This window comes from Mustela lutreola, chromosome 10, assembly GCF_030435805.1.
Source record: "Mustela lutreola isolate mMusLut2 chromosome 10, mMusLut2.pri, whole genome shotgun sequence".
NCBI classification, from domain to species: domain Eukaryota; kingdom Metazoa; phylum Chordata; class Mammalia; order Carnivora; family Mustelidae; genus Mustela; species Mustela lutreola.
In genome coordinates, this window is record NC_081299.1 from 109,130,473 (window position 1) to 109,151,797 (window position 21,325).

Consider the following 21,325-nt stretch of genomic DNA (forward strand, 5'->3'; position numbering starts at 1 on the left):
TAAAAAATTTTTGGTTTTAAGACTATGCTTATAAAGCATAAACAAGATTGGGAACACCATTATTAAGAGCGCTCTGGAAGAAGAAATGAATGAAAGACGGAGGATACGGAGAGATGGAAAGGCTGCTGCTTTCCATTCCCCAAAAAAGTTAATGAAGGGAGACACTCCATATGACAGGAAGAAGGGAGATGAATCTTGAGGAGGCTAAAACCATTATCGGAGGTAAAAAGAGACAATAAGACCCCAAACAGGAAAAAAAATGTATTTAATACTTTAACAAAATGCAAAATAAAGTACCCAAGTTACAAAACATAAATTCCTTTGGTTCAGTAATCACACCACTATATTTACCTTCCAATGGCTACAGACATCATCCCCTCAAAGTGAAATCACACCATCCCCCTCATACTGAAGACATCATGCCAAAACTATCTCACATACCCCACTGTCCAGTGGAACCACAGGCGACTTACAAGAAGCTGGGCTGTGGGGCAGGACGAAGATGGGACCAGTTGGTCTGAAGGGAAAAGGGAGACTCTACACATGCAGAACAAGTCGGTGGGGGAGTTCTCTGCTGGGTCACGATGGGATGAATTATACCCCTGTACATGCTACGTGAGGCGGAGTCCCTTGATACAATCACACAGAAATATAGACAATTTGGCCACCCCGAGCATTCCCAGGGAGGAGAGAAATGAACAAATACAGAGAAGCCAGGAGAGAGGTGATGGCAACAAGAGGCAGATCACAGAATACCAGAGAATATCCAGTTCAGATCCTTAGTTTTACAGATGGGGGCAGATGAGGCCTAGAGAAATGAAGTGTCTCACCAAGAGACACACAGTTCACGGCAGTCGGTATGAGAACTCCATACTACCTTTCAATATGAGCAAAAACAGAACGGGATGGACAAGAAATTGCCAGGCCTCCAAGGCACAGCCCAGAGCGGGGCTCTCACTGCAGTTCTTCTGCCTTTTGGGAAGAGTGCCTATGGGGTCTTAAGGCTTTCCTGGATGTCTCCTGAACTCTCAAGCACCAGGGGTCTTCTGGGTCTTTCTTGGGTCCCCGTGGCTCTGGGACCGAGGGATCCAGAGAAACTGAGAGCCAGGCCAGCTGACCGGGACAGAAGATGATGGTCTCTCAATTGCTCCCCACCGATCTTAGAAAAGTCATTATCAGCTCAGAATACAAAAGTAGCCATCTCGGCCTCGGCTATCATACCTAACTGGGGACAGAAAGAGGTCATGGAGATGGATTCTGTTGAAGGCTGAAAACTGGAAGAGGAGTTTGCAAAGCACACTCCTATTTTCTAGCTAGCTGAAAGTAGGTATTCAATCGATAGCTGAATGAATAAGAGCATAAATGAATACACGGAGACAATGAATGGTTCCATGAGAGATACTGGTTCTGTCACAGAGCCTTACGGAGGGGGCGCCGCCTTGAGCTGCTTGCTGGAACTGTGTGGGTATCACACTGTACCCTCGGCAAAGGAAATACAGGAGAGTCAACGCAGGTTTGAAGAATTCAATTAAATAATATGATCTGTCTGATTGGTAGAGATCTGGGGGAAAAGCAGGAAGCTATCCCTAAAGCAGCTGTTTTCTTTCACTTCTTTCTTCTCCCCAGTTCATGAACACAGTACACCAGATCCCGGAGCCACAAAGACAGAACCACCGACACATCTCAAAACATGCATTTGAAGTGGTTCAAGAAACCTCTCTCCATCCTGTGCCCTCCCAGCAATCACTTCGTAGACAGGGAGGCTGTGGTTGACTGTGACTGCGAGATCTGACTGCACTTCTCAAAGATGGCCTCGGCGGAGAGTTTGGGTAACCCCTGATCCAGCGGGCACTCATCCACCAGGCTGTTCATGGGCGTCGGGGGTAGTGGGGGCTCCTCCTCATCTTGACTCAGTCCGGGAAACAGGGAGTTACCCGCCCTGTCCAGTTCCTTGTCGGCCTGCTCCCGGCACACACCCTCTGTATCCGGCTGCCCGGAAGGGATCCGCATGGACTCAAAATATGCTGACAGGGCCTCCTGGAGCAGAGGGAGAAGTTTCTTCCGAGAGATCTGGGTGTTGCCCTGAAGATAGGCTTGGAGGTGCGGGTGGGCGCTGGGGGCAGGGGTCAGCTTCAGGGATGGAGAATGGGAGCGTTCCAGAACTCCGCAGATCTACAGAGGAGACGGGGCGGGTAGATGGTGCATAAGGTGGGGAAGTAAACAGCTGTGGTTTCCAAGTTAGAGACTTCTTTGACAGAAAAGCATTCTTTTTTTTTAAATTAAATCACCCAGTGTTCAGTGGTGCTTTGAAAAAAGGCCCATTAGCTAATAATATTTGGAAACAAGACGCATTTGAAATCATATATTTCATTTAATTAATAAGTAAACCCAAGCCTGAAAAGATTAAGTATCTTGAGCAAAACATGTAGATGATGGGAAAGTCTGAATTGCAACCCAGGACCCCAAGCTCCTGACATAGTGTTGTTTCAAGTGCTTAAAAACTGGATGGATCTTGATCCTTAGCTACAATGGGACAAATATCTAGATTGAGGTCAGGGGCAAGACAGAGGCATAAAGAATGAATAGATCAAAGATCAAAGTGGGGGCAGAAGGTACGCCAGGCACCGTGTGGGGTCTGACCACTTACAGTTATCATCTCATAGAATCGTCACAACTACCTTGTAAGATTGGTATTACCCTCATTTACAGGTAGGGAAACAGAGGCTTAGATGGATTAAGTCACTTGCCTAAGGTCATAGAGTGAATGAAGTAGAGCTAACACTTGAACCCAGAACTACCACCGAAGCCAGTGTTCTAAACCACTCTTTTTTTTTTTTTTTTTTTTTTTTTTTTTAAGATTTTATTTATTTATTTGACAGAGAGAGATCACAAGCAGGCAGAGAGGCAGGCAGAGAGAGAGGAGGAAGCAGGCTCCCTGCTGAGCAGAGAGCCCGATGTGGGACTCGATGCCAGGACCCTGAGATCATGACCCGAGCCAAAGGCAGCGGCTCAACCCACTGAGCCACCCGGGCGCCCCTAAACCACTCTTTTATATAATTTCTACCATGGGAGGAAGAAGAAAAGGTAGGGTACACTGTGAGAAGAGGGGTACACTGGGGGAGACTTCAGCTATCTGCACAGCTTCAGAGAACAGCAAAGGGGGGGTGTGATGGTGAGAAGGCAAGGACATTTCAGAAGGTGGGGAAGGCCCTTCCCATGGCCCTTTCCTTCATGACATGATTAGTAAGAGCCACCATTCGCTGAGTGCTTACTCTGAGCTGAGCAATGCGCTTGCCATGCGACCTTATGTTTCATTAAACATGACATCAGACTAAATGATGACATCAGACTAATCAGTGGATGATACTAGCTATGTACAGACTCAGAAGTCAACTGACTTGCTTGAGCCCAAGGAGCAGGTAAGTGGCAAATCTGGGACAGAAAACATGTCTAGCCTTTTAAAACTATAGTTTTGGGGGCACCTGGGTGGCTCAGTCAGTTAAGCATCTGTCTTCAGCTCAGGTGATGATCCTGGGACCCTGGGATCAGCCCGGAATTGAGCTCTCTCTCAGCAGGCGGTCTGGTTCTCCCTCTCCCTCTGCCTGCCACTCCCCCTGCTTGTGTGTACTCGCTCGCACTCTCTCTCTCTCACATAAATAAATAAAACTGTAGTTCTTCCCACAATGCCAAACTACCTTCCACTGAATGAAATTACATTTGCTTCCAGAAATGACTGAGCCATTCAGGAGTCTCTATAACATGGCTTTTTAATCTGATTTCAAGTTCCTTCTAGACAGGAACTGTGTCTCTAAGTCTCTTTGGAATCTTTCTTTCTCAACAATAGTAAGATTAAGGCTATTCACATTTAGAGAGAATGGGAATAAGCAAGGAGGGAGGATTCTGGAAAAAGGTCAAGGGACTCCTATGTAAATATAAGAATCAAGGGGCACCTGGTTGGCTCAGATGGTTAAGCATCTGCCTTCGGGTAAGGTCATGATCTCCACGTCCTGGGATCCAGCCCCATGTTGAACCCCATGTCCGGCTCCCAGCTCAGCAGGGAGTCTGCTTCTCCCTCGCCCTCTGCCTCACCCACTGTTTGTGTTCTCTCTCTCAAATGAGTAACTAAAATCTTAAAAAAAAAAAAAAAAAAAAAATATATATATATATATATATATATATATATATAAATAAAAGAACCAAGGAGGTCTTCTTTTTTTTTTTTTTTTTAAAGATTTATTAGAGAGAGAGAGAGAGCAAGTGAGCGCGTGAGTGCACATGCATGTAGAGGGGGGCAGGAGGGAGAATCTCAAGCAGACCTCCCACTGAGTGCTGACCAACCCACCCACCCCAACCCCCCCCACCAACCCATGAGGGGCTCCATCCTACAACCCATGAGATCATGACCTGAGTGGAAATCAATAGTCATACACACACTCAACAGACCTGGCCACCGAGGCGCTTCCCAAGGACAGGTTTTTATAGCACACGGTGGTGCTTACAAGCAGAGCTCTCTATACAGACCTCAGGCTGGAGAAGAGACAGACTCACCGTCATTCGGAGTGCTGCATGGGGACAGAAAATAGCCAGCTGCCGCACTGGCTCATTATGAGTGTTGAAAAAGATAGTCATGGTGACCAAGACATCACAGCTGTGAGCCTGGCAGAAAGCATGGAGATCTGCAATGAGGCCAGACCTCTGCAGAAAGGCCTGAAAGAGAACAAACAGGGCAGCGATAAGGGCTACAGCAGGACCCTCCTTGTCATCAGCAACGAATTATGCTCACAAAGGGTTTCTTCCCATTTTAACCTAGGGCTTATACTCCTTAAGAAAGGCGTCTCATATTTACTCTGTGTTATCTATGTGCTGGGAAGCAATAGGTAGGACAGGGAGAATATAGGTTTTAGGTTCAGATAGAGTTGGTTTGAAACTCAGTTCTATGACCTATTAGCTATATGCTCAAGGAGTTTCTTTAAGCACCTCGGCCTTGAGTTTCTTCATTTGTAAAATGAGGATTAAACCGTTATTAAAAGTGATTGTTTTTTTTTTTTTTTAAAGATTTTATTTGTTTATTTGACAGACAGAGATCACAAGTAGGCAGAGAGGCAGGCAGAGAGAGAGAGAGGAGGAAGCAGACTCCCTGCTGAGCAGAGAGCCCGATGTGGGACTCGATCCCAGGACCCTGAGATCATGACCTGAGCCGAAGGCAGCGGCTTAACCCACTGAGCCACCCAGGCGCCCTAAAAGTGATTGTTTTATTTATTTTTTTAAAAAGTGATTGTTTTCAGCGTAACAGTATTCATTATTTTTTCACCACACCCAGTGCTCTATGCAATCCGTGCCCTCCTAGCCAAGAGAAACCTAAGGAGATATGTTGATTAAATCTAATATGGTATCCTGGATGGGATCTCGGAACAGCAAAAGGATACTAGGCAATGTTGATAATTTTACCACTTAAAATTTTTCACATTTAAATATATTCATTTGGAACAAGACGGGATCGGGAGGGAGACAAACCATAAGAGACTCTTAATCTCACAAAATAAACTGAGGGTTGCCAAGGGGAGGGGGGTTGGGAGAGGGGGGTGGGGTTATGGACATGGGGGAAGGTATGTGCTATGGTGAGTGCTGTGAAGTGTGTAAACCTGGAGATTCATAGACCTGTACCCTTGGGGCTAATAATACATTATATGTTAATAAAAAATAAAAAATTATATAAATATTAAAAAAAAAGTGATTGTTTTAAAACTTAAAGCACTATCACGTGTGGAACATGGCTAGCATGTACAAGATTCTCCTGCTCTTGCCATCAAACAAGCAAGGCCTTTGTCTCAGAGGTATTTTTATTCTAAGACAGAACAATGGGGCATACAAATAACAACAGACTGGCCAGCTGTGTCCTTGACTCTTCCTTCTTTGCCAATCTCAACTCTTTCGCAAAGTCTCAGGTAGTATTTTCTCTACTGGATACTACCATCAGCTATTTCAGACCGGGCTTTGCTGATACATTTTTTTTTTTTAAGATTTTACTTATTTATTTGACACAGAGAGATCATAAGTAGGCAGAGAGGCCAGGCAGAGAGAGAGGGGGAAGCAGGATCCATGCTAAGCTGAGAGCCGAATGTGGGGCTTGATCCCAGGACCCTGAGATCATGACCTGAGCCAAAGGCAGAGGCTTAATCCACTGAGCCACCGAGGCGCCCCTGCTGACACATTTTTTTTTTTTTTTAAAGATTTTATTTATTTGACAGACCGAGATCACAAGTAGGTAGAGAGGCAGGCAGACAGAGAGAGAGAGGGAAGCAGGCTCTCCGCTGAGCAGAGAGCCCGATGCGGGACTCGATCCCAAGACCCGAGATCATGACCTGAGCCGAAGGCAGCGGCTCAACCCACTGAGCCACCCAGGTGCCCTGCTGACACATTTCTAATGTGTTGATTTGTGTTGATTTGTACTGTGTCAATTTATTTAGCAAGCCTTTTCTGTTCTTTTTTTTTTTTTTTTAAAGATTTCATTTATTTATTTGTCAGAGAGAGTGAGCACAGGCAGACAGAATGGCAGGCAGAGGCAGAGGCAGAGGCAGAGGGAGAAGCAGGCTCCCTGACAAGCAAAGAGCCCGATGTGGGACTCGATCCCATGACGCCGGGACCATGACCTGAGCCGAAGGCAGCTGCTTAACCAACTGAGCCCCCCAGGCGTCCCAAGCCTTTTCTGTTCTTATGTTTCTCAAATGAGGCAGCAAGGGAAGAGACCTGGCTTTCTTGTCTTATTGAATTTATTTAGTATTTTTACATAGTTTTTAGTAGAAAGCTGTATAGATGATGAAGGAATGTGTTCAGATCAGGTTGTCAAATGATTTAAATCAATATGACATAGAACCAGCAATAAAATACCATTATCGGGCGCCTGGGTGGCTCAGTGGGTTAAGCCACTGCCTTCGGCTCAGGTCATGATCTCAGGGTCCTGGGATCGAGTCCCACGTCGGGCTCTCTGCTCAGCAGGGAGCCTGCTCCCCTCCCTCTCTCTCTCTGCCAGCCTCTCTACCTACCTGTGATCTCTCTCTGTCAAATAAATAAATAAAATCTTTAAAAAATAAATAAATAAATAAATAAATAAATAAATAAAATACCATTATCAAAGTTATATTCAGTCACCCATTCAACAAAATTTACTGAGCACCCACTGTTGCCAGGTACTGTCAAAGGTGCTAGAGATACAGCAGAAACAAAAGAGATAGGGTCCCACCTCTGGTGGAGCTGATAAACTACCAGGAATATAAGTAATAAACAAGGAAACCACAAAATTGGTTATTTCAGTCCATTAAGTGCTATGAACAATATTCAAAAATTAAGAGATTTTTGAGCACAGAGGATATTATGTCAGTAATAGCAGTCAGGAAAAACTTCTTAAAAGAGGGGACATCTGAATTAAGATCTGAGTGATAAGAAAGAGCCAGCTCTGCAAAGGGAAAAGCCAGTGCAAAGGCCCTGAGATGGGAATGAGCTTAACGGTTCCAGGGCACAGAAAGAAAATTAGTGTGGCTGCAGCACTGTGAGTGCAGGAGTGGGGCTGGAAGGAGATGAGGACAGAGAGAGAGATGAAGGCCAGAACAAGGAGGGCCCTGTAAACCATACCAGGGCCTTTAGATTCTATTCGGAATGCAAAGAGGGATGCCGAGGTGGCTCAGTCGTTAAGCGTCTGCCTTCAGCTCAGGTCATGATCCCAGAGTCCTGGGATTGAGTCCCACATCGGGCTCCCTGCTCAGCAGGAAGCCTGCTTCTCCCTCTCTCTCTGCCTGCTGCTCCCCAACTGTGTGTGCTCTTTCTCTCTCTCTCTCATAAATAAATAAATAAATAAATAAATAAATAAATAATCTTAAAAAAAAAAAAAAAAAGAATGCAATGAAAAGGCAGCAGAGGGAGAGGGCTGATTTGACTGACTTACATCTTTTTTATTTTGTGGTGGTTTTTTTTGGACTTACATCTTATAGAGATCACTCTGGCTGCTGTGGGGAACATGGTTTGCAGGGTGCAAAAGCAGAAAAACCAGTATGCAGCCTATCACGATGGTGTAGTGAGGGGTCATGGACTGTTGGAGTGACAGCAGACATGACAAAAGGTACACAGGTATGAGATACATTACGGAGGGGAGCCAGGAGTGAGGGGCAACGTTGCACATAGAACTGAGGGCTGTCTCTCCCCACCCACACTTCCACCTTGCTCTTACCTCCAAATCCATATATATTGCACTAATGGCCACCTTGGTGCCTTGTCGGAAGATGGTCTTCTGGTCCTTTCTCAGCATCTGCTCAGTGGTCAGTCCTAGACAATGGATGTGAGACCAGGGGTCAAATAAGAGAGCCCAGGGTCCCCTGACCAGGAAGGTGAGTACACCAAGATGGGTCAAGGATGAGGAAAAACACAGCCCCTTTTTGGAGGCAATAGGGAGATAACCGAGAATGTAAATTACATAATAAAAAATTATTTTAAATAACTAAGTCACAATAGTTGCTGTTTCCCCTTTCTTCACAGTTTTAACTTTCTACAAGTACATGTGGTACTTTTTTTTTTTTTTTTTATGTCAACAGGTGGTATCTGGGCAAAAAAAGTTTTTTGTTCTCCTCCTTTGTCCTATGTATATTCACCCTTAATGTTTCTTCTACTTCCCTAAACAATCATCTAGATCTCATTCAGATAATTTAGTATTCTTTCAGCAGATTTTACTTATATACCTATATTCCCTGATTAGACTAGAAACCTGACAATCTTTTTTTAAATTTTTTTTAAAAAGATTTTATTTATTTAACAGACAGAGGTCACAAGTAGGCAGAGAGGCAGGCAGAGAGAGAGGGGGAAGCAGGCTCCCCACTGAGCAGAGAGCCCGATATGGGGCTCTATCCCAGGACCTTGGGATCATGACCTGAGCTGAATGCAGAGGTTTTAACCCACTAAGCCACCCAGGAGCCCCAAAACCTGACGATCTTATATATTCCTCCTATTCCTACCCAATAGCCAGGATAGAACAATCTAGTAAATGATTAGTAAGTTCATGATCAGACTCACATACTACCTTGGTTCTCTCTGCCATAAAGCTTAAATCATTATGCATACTCTGGAATTGTTTCAATGGTGTTCAAGAGTACAATGAACAATCAGGGTGCCTGGGTGGCTCAGTTGGTTAAGCAGCAGTCTCTGGATTCTGGCTTGGGTCATGATCTCAGGGTCATGAGATTGAGCCCATGTTGGGCTCTGTGCTGAGCATGGAGCCTGCTCAGGATTTTCTCTCTCCCTCTGTGCCGCTCCCTGCCAACTCTGCATGCTCTCTGTCTCTCTAAAAAAAAAGTACAATGGGGGTGCCTGGGTAGCTCAGTGGGTTAAAGCCTCTGCCTTTGGCTCAGGTCATGATCCCAGGGTCCTGGGACAGTGGCCCGCATCTGGCTCTCTGCTCAGCAGGGCACCTGCTTCCCTTCCTCTCTCTCTGCCTACTTGTGATATCTGTCAAATAAATAAATAAAATCTTTAAAAAAGTACAATGAACAAGTCTTGCCCATCTGTTTTCTCACGTGGAAGGGAGAGAAGTCAGTTTACTGTTTCACACCTGATACATCAAACTTTGCCTTTTGTAGAGAGTCAAAGATGTCATTTCTCTTGGGCAGATCTGGGAAGAGGGCCTCCAGTTTCTCCACATATTTGCTGTCTTTTGGGGTTGCCTTTCCAACTTTCACGTCCATGTTGACACAGTCCAGGATGATTGTTCCTGTAGAGACAAGACAGAACTCAAATCCTATGGCCTTCCATTCATGACCTCTAGAACACACATAACCCTCGAACCAGATGGACATAATACAGAGAAGACCATGTGGCAAACTCACTGAAAATGAAACAAGAAACTGGGACTATGTCTTGAGTAAGACTTCCCAAATCCAAACTAAAATGTAAGTAGGAAAACGGTGAAAAGGCAGAAAGGGTGCCCGAGCATCCCAATAATTGGAGATCTTGAAACCAAGTCAGAGAGAGATGACCTCCCTTCTGTAGGCCAAATTCCATTAAAGAAACTTAGAAGTTGGGATAGAGTCTCACATCAGGCTCCCTGCTCAATGGAGAGTCTCCTTCTCCCTCTCCCCTTGCTTGTGCTCTCTCTGACAAATAAAATCTTTTAAAAGGGGGCACCTGGGTGGCTCAGTGGGTTAAAGCCTCTGCCTTCAGCTCAAGTCATGATCCCAGGGTCCTGGGATTGAGCCCCACATTGGGCTCTTTGCTCAGCAGAGATTAAATAAATAAATAAATAAATAAAATCTTTAAAAAGAAAGAAGGAATGAATGAATGAGGATCCAGACTTTAAAAAAAAAAAAAAAAAAAAAAAAAAAGGCCTTTCTACTCTCCTAAACCAAAAGCCACCCTCACCATGCAGAAGGGCTGCAGTTTGCCCATCCAAAATCTCTGGTGCCCCCTGCAGGATTCTCTCAGTCACCAGGGTAGCGCAGGACCCCACCAGCTCAACGCAAACGTGGCAGGGAGGGCAGTGTTTCTGCTCGATGGGCCGATGGTCTAGCACCTCTACCACTGCCTCCTCTAGGGCTGCATCACTTCTGTGGGGGGGAAAGAGAAAGAAAGATAGGTAGGGGCACTCCAGCCGGTTCTAACCAAATCTCCACCTCACCCATGAAGGAAAATGCACATCTTGGGCAAACCACAGGGAACTTTGGGCACTTCCACCTCTGCCTCACTGTTCTCAATTCTTTTCTTTCATGCTGTAACTGAAGTCATCTTTAAATAGTGTGTAAGTGAATTTGGTGAAGTATCAGCCACAAGTATCTTATCCATGTATCTGATGCCCTTCGCAGTTTTCTTTCTGACTGACACCCTTGACATCAAATCTCTCATTTAAATCTCTCCTGTCATCTCAATCCACTCAATACCCAAATTCCATACAGTTCACCAGATTCTATGGCTTCTATCCCCATCCCCCCACCATGGCTCTGCTACTGCCTTATTCTAGACCCTCAATATCTCTCACCCAAATCATTCCAATAGTTTTCCTAACCAAAGACCTACTCCCAATCTTGGACACCCGCCCCCCCCCCGGCCCCCCAGCTCTTGGCCACAAAGCAGCTGAATGATCATTTGAAAAATGGAGATTTGATTCTGTTAGGATCTGGAATAAATATAACTCACAATAGTCCCCCACTACCCTAACACCAAGTCTAGTCTCCTTGGCAGGGCCTGCAGGGTCTCCACCATCTGGTCCCCACTGACCTCACTAGTCTCACCTCTTCATCTATCCTACTTCTCTGTCACATTTTATGCTCCAGTCAGGCAAAACAAATTCCAGTTCTCTCATTCACTATGCTATTTCATGCCTGCCTGGCTTTGCTCATATTAATTCCTTTCTCCGCTTGGATTGCTCTTCCTAACTACTTTGCCTCCCCACTCCAGGAGCAAACACTCAAGAATGAGATCAAGGGTCAACTCTCTTAGGAAACCTTTCCTCACACCCTCCACTCCCCTTGAGTACATTTAACTACCCCATCCTTCATGCACCTCTTGTCCTCTATAGTGTCGGTTATCACACACCTCTAATACCCATCACAATACAACTGAGATATTGCCTTATGTAGGAAATAATTAAAAAATTAAAAATTAAAAATAGAGTTGCAAGCATTATTCAAAGGCTTCTACTACAATAAATCTGCCACAAAATAATGATACCAAAGGCACATTTAAATGATTTGAGTTCTCCTTCAGTTTGACCTCTCCATGTTTCTATTTCTTTTTGTTTACTTACATAACTGAAGAACTAACAGTATTTCCTGTTGATTTTCTGTATCTGATATGACCTAGCAATCACAAGTAGCCTGCGAGATCCCCAAGAGAAGAAATTCTTTCTTCCTCTCTTTATTTCTTACTCATCAGAACTCAACATGGCACATGATAAATATCGGCTTAACTTCCTTCTACTTACTTGGGTAAGACATGATGGTCAACAAGGATAAGGGTAAGTTGGCCAGCTTGGTGCAAGGCATGGAGGTCAATCTCATCCCGGAAAATCAAGAGGGACTCTGGAATGTTAATCTTCTGAAGGAAGAAGACATTGTCACCACGTAGAGGTAGCTCAGCACGATTTATATTTAAGACTGGCACAAAGACTTCCTCAGCCTCTGTCGTCTGGATAAGGAAAGTGAAAAGAACACGTTTGGGGATAAACAGAAAAAATGTTTGGGGGTAAATGGGAAAAATATCAAGATTATTGGGACTAAAGGAGATGTGATCTTGGGTAAGTTACTGCCTTTTTCAAAGCCACAATTACCCAGTTGATAAAAATAAAAGGACAACTCTTGCCCTCTCTCCTTCTTAGCATAACATGAAGGTCAACAAGAAAACTCATGGAAAAGACCTAGTTCTAGATGTTGCAGAGAAGGGATTACCAGTCTTCAAGAGCTGACCTGGGCATGACATCACTGGTACCCAGAAGAATTCAATAATCAACTGCTGAATATTGCTTTATGATTTATAAATTCTTCAAAATACTTCTATTCATTTGATCCTCCCAGCAACATTGCAAAATAGTATCATTTCAGTTTCTACAGATGGTAACCTGAGACTCCACAAAGTTAAGGAATTTAACTGACCCAAGACTAAATAGTGTTAAGTCGCAGAGTTGGGTCTTGCACCCAGACCTTTTCATTCTAAGGGACTCTGTCACTAAGGACTCACCTTTGCCAGGTAAAAAGCCAGGGCAAGAGCTGACACCATGGAGTCCAAATCACAGGCTTCATTTCCCAGCACAACGTGTAGCGGCCGGGACTCCTGGTGAGGAAAGAGAATGGGACACTAGAAGCATCTCTATTTCCATTTACCTTACATGAGAGCAGGGCTTCACACACCTCTTTTTTTTTTTTTAATTAATTTATTTATTTGACAGACAGAGATCACAAGTAGGCAAAGGCAGGCAGAGAGAGAGAAGGGGAAGCAGGCTCCCGGCTGAACACAGAGCCTGATGTAGGGCTCGATCCCAGGACCCTGGGATCATGACCTGAACCCACTGAGCCACCCAGGCGCCCCACACACCTCTTCTCACTGATCCTCACAGAGGAAGTAGACCAGATAATCTTACAGGTCCTCATTTCATGGATGAGGATATTGACTAGCTGAGAGGACAGCCAAGTTCAGCTAAGTTTAAGCATTCCACCTGCACCCCGTAAGTAGAAGAGTGACCTTTCTTCTACTACACCGTCTCCTTGTCAACTTAAAAAAAGAACAGCAATAAATAATTCTCTAACTTCTTATGCTTCTTTGGGCACTGGAGAACTCAAAGGTAGAGCAGTTGAGGTAGCTGACGGATTCAAGCCATTATCAACCCAATTTGTTTTTTGTTCCCCAACCCCCGCCATTTTCAAAATATGGAAAAGCATCCTTATAGTTCTGAATCCTAAGAGGTGAAGAGCTCTTGAAAATAAAGGTAAAAATAAAATCTACTCCAGTCATCTAGCCCATGAAAACTCCCCCAAACCAGAGAAGCCACACTGATAACCAGATTCAACCAACACTCTCACTACCCAGGACCCAGACACTTTTCCCCAGCAGGTTCAGATTAAAATAAGAACACCTGGGGCACCTGGGTGGCTCAGTGGGTTAAAGCCTCTACCTTCGGCTCAGGTCTATGATCTCAGGGTCCTGGGAGAGAGGCTCGCAGTCAGGCTCTCTGCTCAATGGGGAGCCTGCTTCCCTTCCTCTCTCTCTGCCTGCCTCTCTGCCTACTTGCTATCTCTGTCTGTCGAATGATTAAATAAAATCTCAAAAACAAACAAAACAGAACAAGAACACTTGCTACTGCTGGAACTTTTATTTATTTATTTTTAAAAGATTTCTTTATTTGACAGACAGAGATCAACAAGTAGTATTTATTTATTTTTTAAAGGGCATTTATTTATTTATTTATTTATTTATTTTAAGATTTTATTTATCCACTTGACAGAGAAAGAGATCACTAGTAGGCAGAGAGGCAGGCAGAGAGTCAGGAGGAAGCAGGCTCCCTGTTGAGCAGAGAGCCCCATGTGGGGCTCAATCCCAGGACCCTGAGATCATGACCTGAGCTGAAGGCAGAGGCCTAAGGTAGATACTTTTAAGAATTATTATTTCAGGGGGCGGCTGGGTGGCTCAGTCATTAAGCGTCTGCCTTCAGCTCAGGTTATGATCCCAGGATACTGGGATCAAGCTCCACATCAGGCTCCCCTCTTCAGCGGGAAGTCTGCTTCTCCCTCTCGCACTCCCCTGCTGTGCTCCTGCTCTTGCTCTTTCTCTCTCTATCAAATAAATAAATGAAATCTTAAAAAAAAAAATCTCTTTAGGGGCACCTGGGTGGGTGGGTTAAGCCTGGGTCAGTGGGTTAAGCCTCTGCCTTTGGCTCAGGTCGTGATATCTGGTTCCTGGGATTGAGCCCCACATGGGGCTCTCTGCTCAGCAGGGAGCCTGCTTCCCCCTATCTCTCTGCCTGCCTCTCTGCCTACTTGTGATCTCTTTCTCTGTGTCAAAAATAAATAAATAAATAAATAAATATAGACATATATATATATATATATATATATGAATTATTATTTCAGGGATGCCTGGGTGGTTCAGTCGGTTGGCCGTCTACCTTCGGCTCAGGTCTTGATCTCAGGGATTGAGACCCACATTGGGCTCCCTGCTCAGTGATGAGTCTGCCTCTCCCTCTGCCTGTTGCTTCCTCTGCTTGTGCTCAACTCTCTCTGACAAAGAAATAAATACAAATCTTTTTTTAAAAAAGGAATTATTATTTCATTCCAGGAATGAGCGTTCTGCCAGATACAATGAGAACATAAAGTCCATGGCTCAGCTTAGGGCACAAGAATTCTCTCTTACTTTTGAACTTCTATTTCAGCTGCCCTCTGACAAAAGAAGGGGTAAAAGACAAAATGAGACATACCAGTTATAGCAGAGTCTCCTAATTTTAGTACTATTGGCATTTTGGACTAGATCATCCTTTGCTGTGGGTGGGGGCTGTCCTGTGCAAGCGAGGGTGTTTGGCAGCATCCTGATTCTACCCACTAGATGCCAGGAGCAATCTCAGGCATGACAATAAAAAATGTCTTCATATTTGCCAAATATTCCGGGGGTGGAGGGGGAGGGCAGGCAAAAATCACTACCAGCTAAACACTACTGGGTTACAGACAGGTGAAAATCCAAACACTCTGCTTCAATCAGGAAAGATTTGCTAGAAGCAAGAGTTTCAAAAAGTAGGAAAGGGGTTCAGGGGAGCAAAACAGCAATGAATGGTTATCAAGTAATGTGCTATAGGAGGAAAGGGAATCTAAGCGAACCTAGAATCATTTTGCCTATTTGGCTGTTACCCACTCCTTTCCCTCCCCCAGAAAGCTACAGCCAGAAAGGGATAATTTTACAAGACCTCTGGTGACATAAATTGCCCTAACTAGTGACTAGATAGGTTTTTTTTTTAAGCTTTAATTATTTAAGTAATTTATATACCCAACATGGTGCTCAAACTCACAACCCAGAGATCAAGAGTCAGAGGCACTTCCAACTCAGCCAGCCACGCACCCCAAGTTTTTTTGTTTTAAGCTACCTTTTGCGCATCTCTGACTCCCAACACCCCAGAGAAGTACAAAACGCAGAGGTTACCTGTTGAGGTTTTGCTGAAAGGACCTCTGGGGAAAGTGTGTCCTTTGGTTCTTCCCTGCACCCATTTCTCCAAGGCACCTCATAAGTGGTAGCCCACACTCACTCATACTGAACAGGAGGGGAGAGCAGAGGTTCTTCCCCAACATTAAACTCTTTTCCTATATAATATGAGAATTCAGTCCTATGGTAACTCCTCTAACTCACAAGTCCGCCTCCTGGTACAAGAGAAAGCAGCCCCCCCCGCCCCCATTTCTTGGATATCAAGAACTGCCCAGATGTCTATGGACCCAAGGGACAACAAAGTGGTCGAGGTGAGTGGCTGCAGAGATAAGGAGCTCACTGAAGTGGTAAGACGGGCACCATGGTCCCTAGAAAGGGAACCATATTATAGACACACGTGGTCATACGGTTCTGACTCTGGAGAAGAAAGGGATGTGGAACGGCGGGAAGGCCGAGCAAGCGGGACAGACCTAGTGCTAGACCCCCAAGGAACTTTCCAAAACTCACTCCCATTAGGGCTGGTTCAGCTGAATCAGGACAAGTCAGATGAGCAGCACAGAGAGAAGGCTAAGCAGAAAAGCAGAAAGAAGGGACCACATACAACCAACTCTGAGGAGAAAGGAAATCCATGGGAAGGTGAACAACTAACCCCTTGCTCAGGCAAGCCAAGAGAGCAGCCAAAAGGAATGAATACAAGAGGAATCCTCTGGCACTTTTGCCACATCTTGGAAGAGGACTGAGCAGGTGACTGTGGTGGCCTTCCTTTCGCCATCAGGGTCCACCATCACCCCAGTCTGTCCAGTCTATGCATCACCCACAAGACATGCTGTGCATATCCCCAGCTCTGCTCTTCAAGCTCTTTGTTCTTCTGTCAGAAAGCAGCAGAACTGTCATTTGAAGAGATCACAGACTAGGGTTGAATCCTGGCTCTGCTGCTGCTGCTGCTGCTGCTTCTAAAGATTTCACGTATTTATTTAACAGAGAGAGAGAGAGAAAACACAAGCAGGGGGGAGTGGCAAAGGGGGAGGGAGAAGCAGACTCCCCATTGAGCAGGGAGCCCAATTCAGGGCTCGATCCCGGAACACTGGGATCATGACCTGTGCAGACACCCAAATGACAGAGCCACCCAGGTCCACACTGCTCCCCCCACGTCCAGCTCTGCTTCTTACTTGCTGTGGGATTTGGGCCTCTCTAAGCTTCATTTTTTTGTTTTATTTTTAAATTTATTATTCTTTTTATTTTTTTTAAAGATTTTTTTAAATTTATTTGACAAAGAGAGAGAGAGATCACAAGTAGGCAGAGAGGCAGGTGGGGGTGGGGGTGGGGGGAAGCAGGCTCCGCGCTGAGCAGAGAGCCGGAGGCAGGGCTTGATCCCAGGACCCTGAGATCATGACCGGAGCCGAAGGCAGAGGCTTAACCCACTGAGCCACCCAGGCACCCCATCATTTTTGGTTTTAAAAATGGTCGTACTGTAACCAATTTCATGAAGTTGTTCTGAGGATTAAATGTGATAACCGAGAAGTGCCTACTCTGTGGTTGGAAAGATGAACTGGCTTCCATCTTCTTTCTCTACCTGTCCCTCCTGGTTCATGCATGCCACCTAAAGCCCCTGACTCTGTGTTGCCTTCCATGACCACCCACACCATAGCAATCCTCTTCCTCAAGACCTCCAGCTGCCAGCACTTGTGGCTCTCATATGGAACTCGCTATCTTTTCGTGGGCATGTGTCTTAATCTTTAAACATAGTTTATGACTCTGGTGACTGAACACTCTGCTGTTCAAAGAGGGACACTCTGAGAATGAAAAGGGGTGCAATTATCCGTTATGCGTGAACAAACTGAAACTCTCCTGGGCTGCCCACTTATAAAATACCCTTCTCCTCTTCAAGTAGGAAGAACACAGGTTAACTCTTAAGCCCCACCCCCACCCTATCCTCCACCAGCTGACAGCACAAACCAAACAGCCTCGCGTTTTGTTTGGTTTTTTTTTTTTTTTTAACTGTCAGAGGAAGAGCGGAGGGCAGATCCAGCTATACTTAGAGCATGAGGAAACCTGAGCTGCCAATGGAAGAAATACAATCTGAGAGCCCCAAGTAAATATCAACTTTTCTGCTTAACAAACAAAGAAACCAACCAACAAAAAAATACACCCAAACCCCCTAGTCACAATGACTAGACCCTGAGGCTCTTTGTGATCTCAGCGCGGGGAGTGAGGATGGGCTCCACTTGCCTTCTGAAGCCAAATATGATCTCGTGCCTCTTCTACGAAATAGTTAATGAGAGAGGGGAAAAAAGGAGACAGGGAGCCAGAACCAGAGAAGCCCTCCCAGCACAGAAAATGGAAAGGACTGTGGTGTCTGAAGGAGAGCCAGCCACTCCTGATTCCTGCCTTCTGCCTGCCTTCTGCATTGAGCAGTGTAGACAACACAGATTATCTGAGGGCTACTGGATGAATGCTTTGCCTACATTTGAAGGCGGCTCCACCCTGAAGCAAAGGTTTTCCCCCACTAGTAGTGAAAGATGAGTCACCATGAATAGGACATTTAGTTAAACAGGATTTCTTCTAAATGGAACATCCTACTATCTTTATGGCAGAGGCTGTGGAAAATTTATCTGGTATCAGATGCCAGAGGAAAAAATATATCAACAGGAGAGTTGGCTGGTTATAAGTTGTCTCTATCCTGTGTAAAAGTCAAGCACCCAGGGTCCCTGGGTGGCTCAGTGGGTTAAGCCGCTGCCTTCAGCTCAGGTCATGATCTCAGGGTCCTGGGATCGAGTCCCGCATCGGGCTCTCTGCTCAGCAGGGAGCCTGCTTCCCTCTCTCTCTGCCTGCCTCTCTGTCTACTTGTGATCTCTGTCTGTCAAATAAACAAATAAAGTCTTAAAAAAAAAAAAAGTCAAGCACCCACATTTCCCGAAAAGTTTAACATAGCTTAACGGAAACACTCAAACTTATAAAAGAGTCTCAGTCTAAATTGTGTCTTTCTTTACACAAGAAACAACAGTACAGCCTCTGGGGACTGGATGAGGAGAAGTAAAAAAGATCTTGTTCTTTTTAATTTCGGATCTTCTTTGTATTTAAGTTTTTTCACTGTGTGTATTTACCATTTCTACAATTAAAAGCTAGCTAAATCGTTGGCCATCGCCTGTATGTCTTGCCACCAGTTCCTCTGCTAACAGTCCTAGAGTTCGATTTTCTTATTTCTCCCAGCCCTAGCTAGGCTGTGTGAAAAGATCTCCAAGATACAACTTCACCTTCACAAATTTGGAAAAAAGAAATATCTAGATTTTGTTCCTTAGGAGATGAATTCGGCAAAAAAAAAAAAAAAAAAAAAAAGAGCGGGGGGTCAGGATACCACCAATACTGGAAAAACCCAGTATTTTTCAGCTTCAGACTGCTGTAGGAGATATGCTATTAGCCTGGAGGGACTCAAAAGCGTAGATCCTGCAGGATGGATGCATGCAATGAAAGGCTATTTGGTGAGGTTTTGGGTCCAAGGGCTCTTTACCAAATGGTGGAAAGGACACCCATCATTTGGGTTACTGTTGGGGGGGGGGGATTCCACTGCTTAGCACTCAGAAGACTGCCACAAAGATTCTACACTGGACCTTCAATGACCTCCCTACAGTGGAAATCACAGGTAATGAAACAAATTGGCTCCAAATTGCTCTATGCTGGGGTGCCTGGGTGGCTCAGTCGTTAAACCCCCACCTTCGGCTCAGGTCATGATCCATCCCCGCATCTGGCTCTCCCTCTCCCACTCCTCCTGCCTGTATTCCCTCTCTCACTGTCACTCTATGTCAAATAAATTTAAAAAAACCTTTAAAAACAAAACAAATTGCCCTATGCATTAAATCAATGTTTCCCAAAACTGCATCTCATAAGGAAAAATTCGGTGCAACTGGTAATATTAAAATGGTCCTTTGCCCACCCAGGCGCCCCTAGGATTTGTTAAAGACCAGAATTTATCCACCAGGGGAATTTGCAGGGTTTAAGACACTTCAAAAGGGAGCACCTGGGGGCGCCTGGGTGGCTCAGTGGGTTAAGCCTCTACCTTCGGCTCAGGTCATGATCCCAGGGGCCTGGGATCCAGTCCAGCATGGGGCTCTCTGCTCAGCAGGGAGCCTGCTTCTCCTCATCTCTCTCTCTCTGTCTGTCTCTCTGCCTATTTGTGATCTCTCTCTGTGTGTCAAATAAATAAATAAAATCTTAAAAAAAAAAAAAAAAAAAGGAGCACCTGGGTGGCTCAGTTGTTAAAACCTCTGCCTCTCGCTCAGGTCATGATCTCAGGGTCCTGAGATGGAGTCCTGCATCGGGCTCTCTGCTCAGTGGGGAGTCTGCTTCCCCCTCTCTGCCCGCCTCTCTGCCTACTTGTGATCTCTCTCTGTGTGTCAAATAAATAAATAAAATCTTAAAAAAAAAAAAAAAAGCCACTTCAAAAGGAAAGCATAGTCAACCATTTGTCTAGGTCTCCACATGGGCAGTGTCACTTGAAGTAGAGGGCCAGGTACCTGAACCTAGCTCTGGTCAGCTTTTTGCTGCTAACTGTAAAGAGCCTAATGTTGCCTAATCAGTCCGCATGGCTGGGAGATTCCAACTAGCTTAGAGTACCAAAAATAAGCCAAAATAAGTACCCAAAATAAGTCAAGCTTATAGTTTTGATTCCAAACACACTTCGCGCTTATCCCTTCCAGGCAGGGGATTCTTACATAATTTAAGTGCGTTAAGGCCGAGGAAGAAAACTGGAGGCAAAGGAATGCAAGTTTGGGGTCAACAATAAGTATGCCTGCAATACTGAGCACGTTTAGCTTAAAAATAGATTTAAAGTAAAACATGATTTTCTAATCTAGAAGGAGTTCGGCCCGCCGGACGAAAACAGCTCTTCTGAGGTAGTAAGGCCGTGGGCAAAGGTTCTCTCGCACCCCCGGGTCTCACCTGGAGGCCAATGGGCCAAAGAGGGCGGGTAAGCGGTGAACTGAAAGAGGGGCGGGGAGAAAAGGATAAATAAACTAGCGCGGCACGACAGGCGGTGGCACGGCCCTCCAGCTTTTGACGGAACTGACCAGGCGACCACGAGCAGAGGCTCAGACACAGGTCCCAGATCCACGATTCCTCCTCCCAGCTCTAGGGGAGACCCCAAAGGCAGAAGCCAAAAACCGGGAGACTGAGCAGCATTCCCCTCAGCTAGGTTCTCTTGCCTCACTACCCCGGCCCCAAGCCTGATCTGATCCCAAGCCCCCACCCCACAATGCCGTGTTCCCTCCCTACACACCATCGGGGCTCCCCAGATTCCGTATTTTCTTTCTAGACCTCATGCTTCATTCCTTACGATCACAGACTGGGATTCGTTACCTGCAGAGCGGCTCGACAACCCTGCAGGTAGTCCTCCATGGTGAAGTCCCGGGTGTGCCACCGCCCCTGGCCGTGGAGAGGTTACCAGGCGAATGCGCCCCGCCCGGGAACTCAGGGGCTAGGGGCGAAAGTCAGGAGGCGGGACTCGAACCCGTCACACAGCTATTCTGCCCCAACCCCCCGGAGGAAGTGCGTAATCCGGCACTCCTGGAGTGCGACGTCGCCCCGCCCGCATTGGCGGAGGCGGAGCTCTGCGCCCAAAGACTCACGGGACGCCCTTTCCAGACGCGCGAAGCGGGGCTTGGCGCAGGGCGTCCTGGGA

At 45.6% G+C, this 21,325-nt stretch overlaps 1 protein-coding gene across 2 annotated transcripts; it reads right to left on the reverse strand.

The window, feature by feature from the left end:
* Nucleotides 1-246: 246 nt before the first annotated feature.
* Nucleotides 247-21,217, reverse strand: PRUNE1 (prune exopolyphosphatase 1). 2 transcript variants are annotated; one of them, XM_059135611.1, is made up of 8 exons: nucleotides 21,004-21,217; nucleotides 12,709-12,801; nucleotides 11,957-12,159; nucleotides 10,399-10,583; nucleotides 9,593-9,751; nucleotides 8,222-8,316; nucleotides 4,549-4,707; nucleotides 247-2,172 (listed from the first exon to the last, which is right to left on the reverse strand). In XM_059135611.1, exons 1-8 carry the CDS (start codon nucleotides 21,040-21,042, stop codon nucleotides 1,744-1,746), a joined length of 1,362 nt encoding a protein of 453 aa, XP_058991594.1. In that variant the 5' UTR covers nucleotides 21,043-21,217; the 3' UTR covers nucleotides 247-1,743. The 2 variants fall into 2 exon arrangements, with proteins under 2 accessions (XP_058991594.1, XP_058991595.1); XM_059135612.1 differs by lacking the exons at nucleotides 10,399-10,583; nucleotides 12,709-12,801; nucleotides 21,004-21,217 and having other exon boundaries at nucleotides 11,957-12,091.
* Nucleotides 21,218-21,325: the final 108 nt, after the last annotated feature.

Coding starts and splice junctions, on each gene's coding strand:
- PRUNE1 (XM_059135611.1), bottom strand. CDS start 21,042: ATGGAGGACTACCTGCAGGGTTGTCGAGCCGCTCTGCAG. Junction 12,802..21,003: donor GTTGTCGAGCCGCTCTGCAG/GTAACGAATCCC, acceptor TTTCCTCACCAG/GAGTCCCGGCCGCTACACGT. Junction 10,584..11,956: donor GACCATCATGTCTTACCCAA/GTAAGTAGAAGG, acceptor TCCCCCCCACAG/AAGTGATGCAGCCCTAGAGG.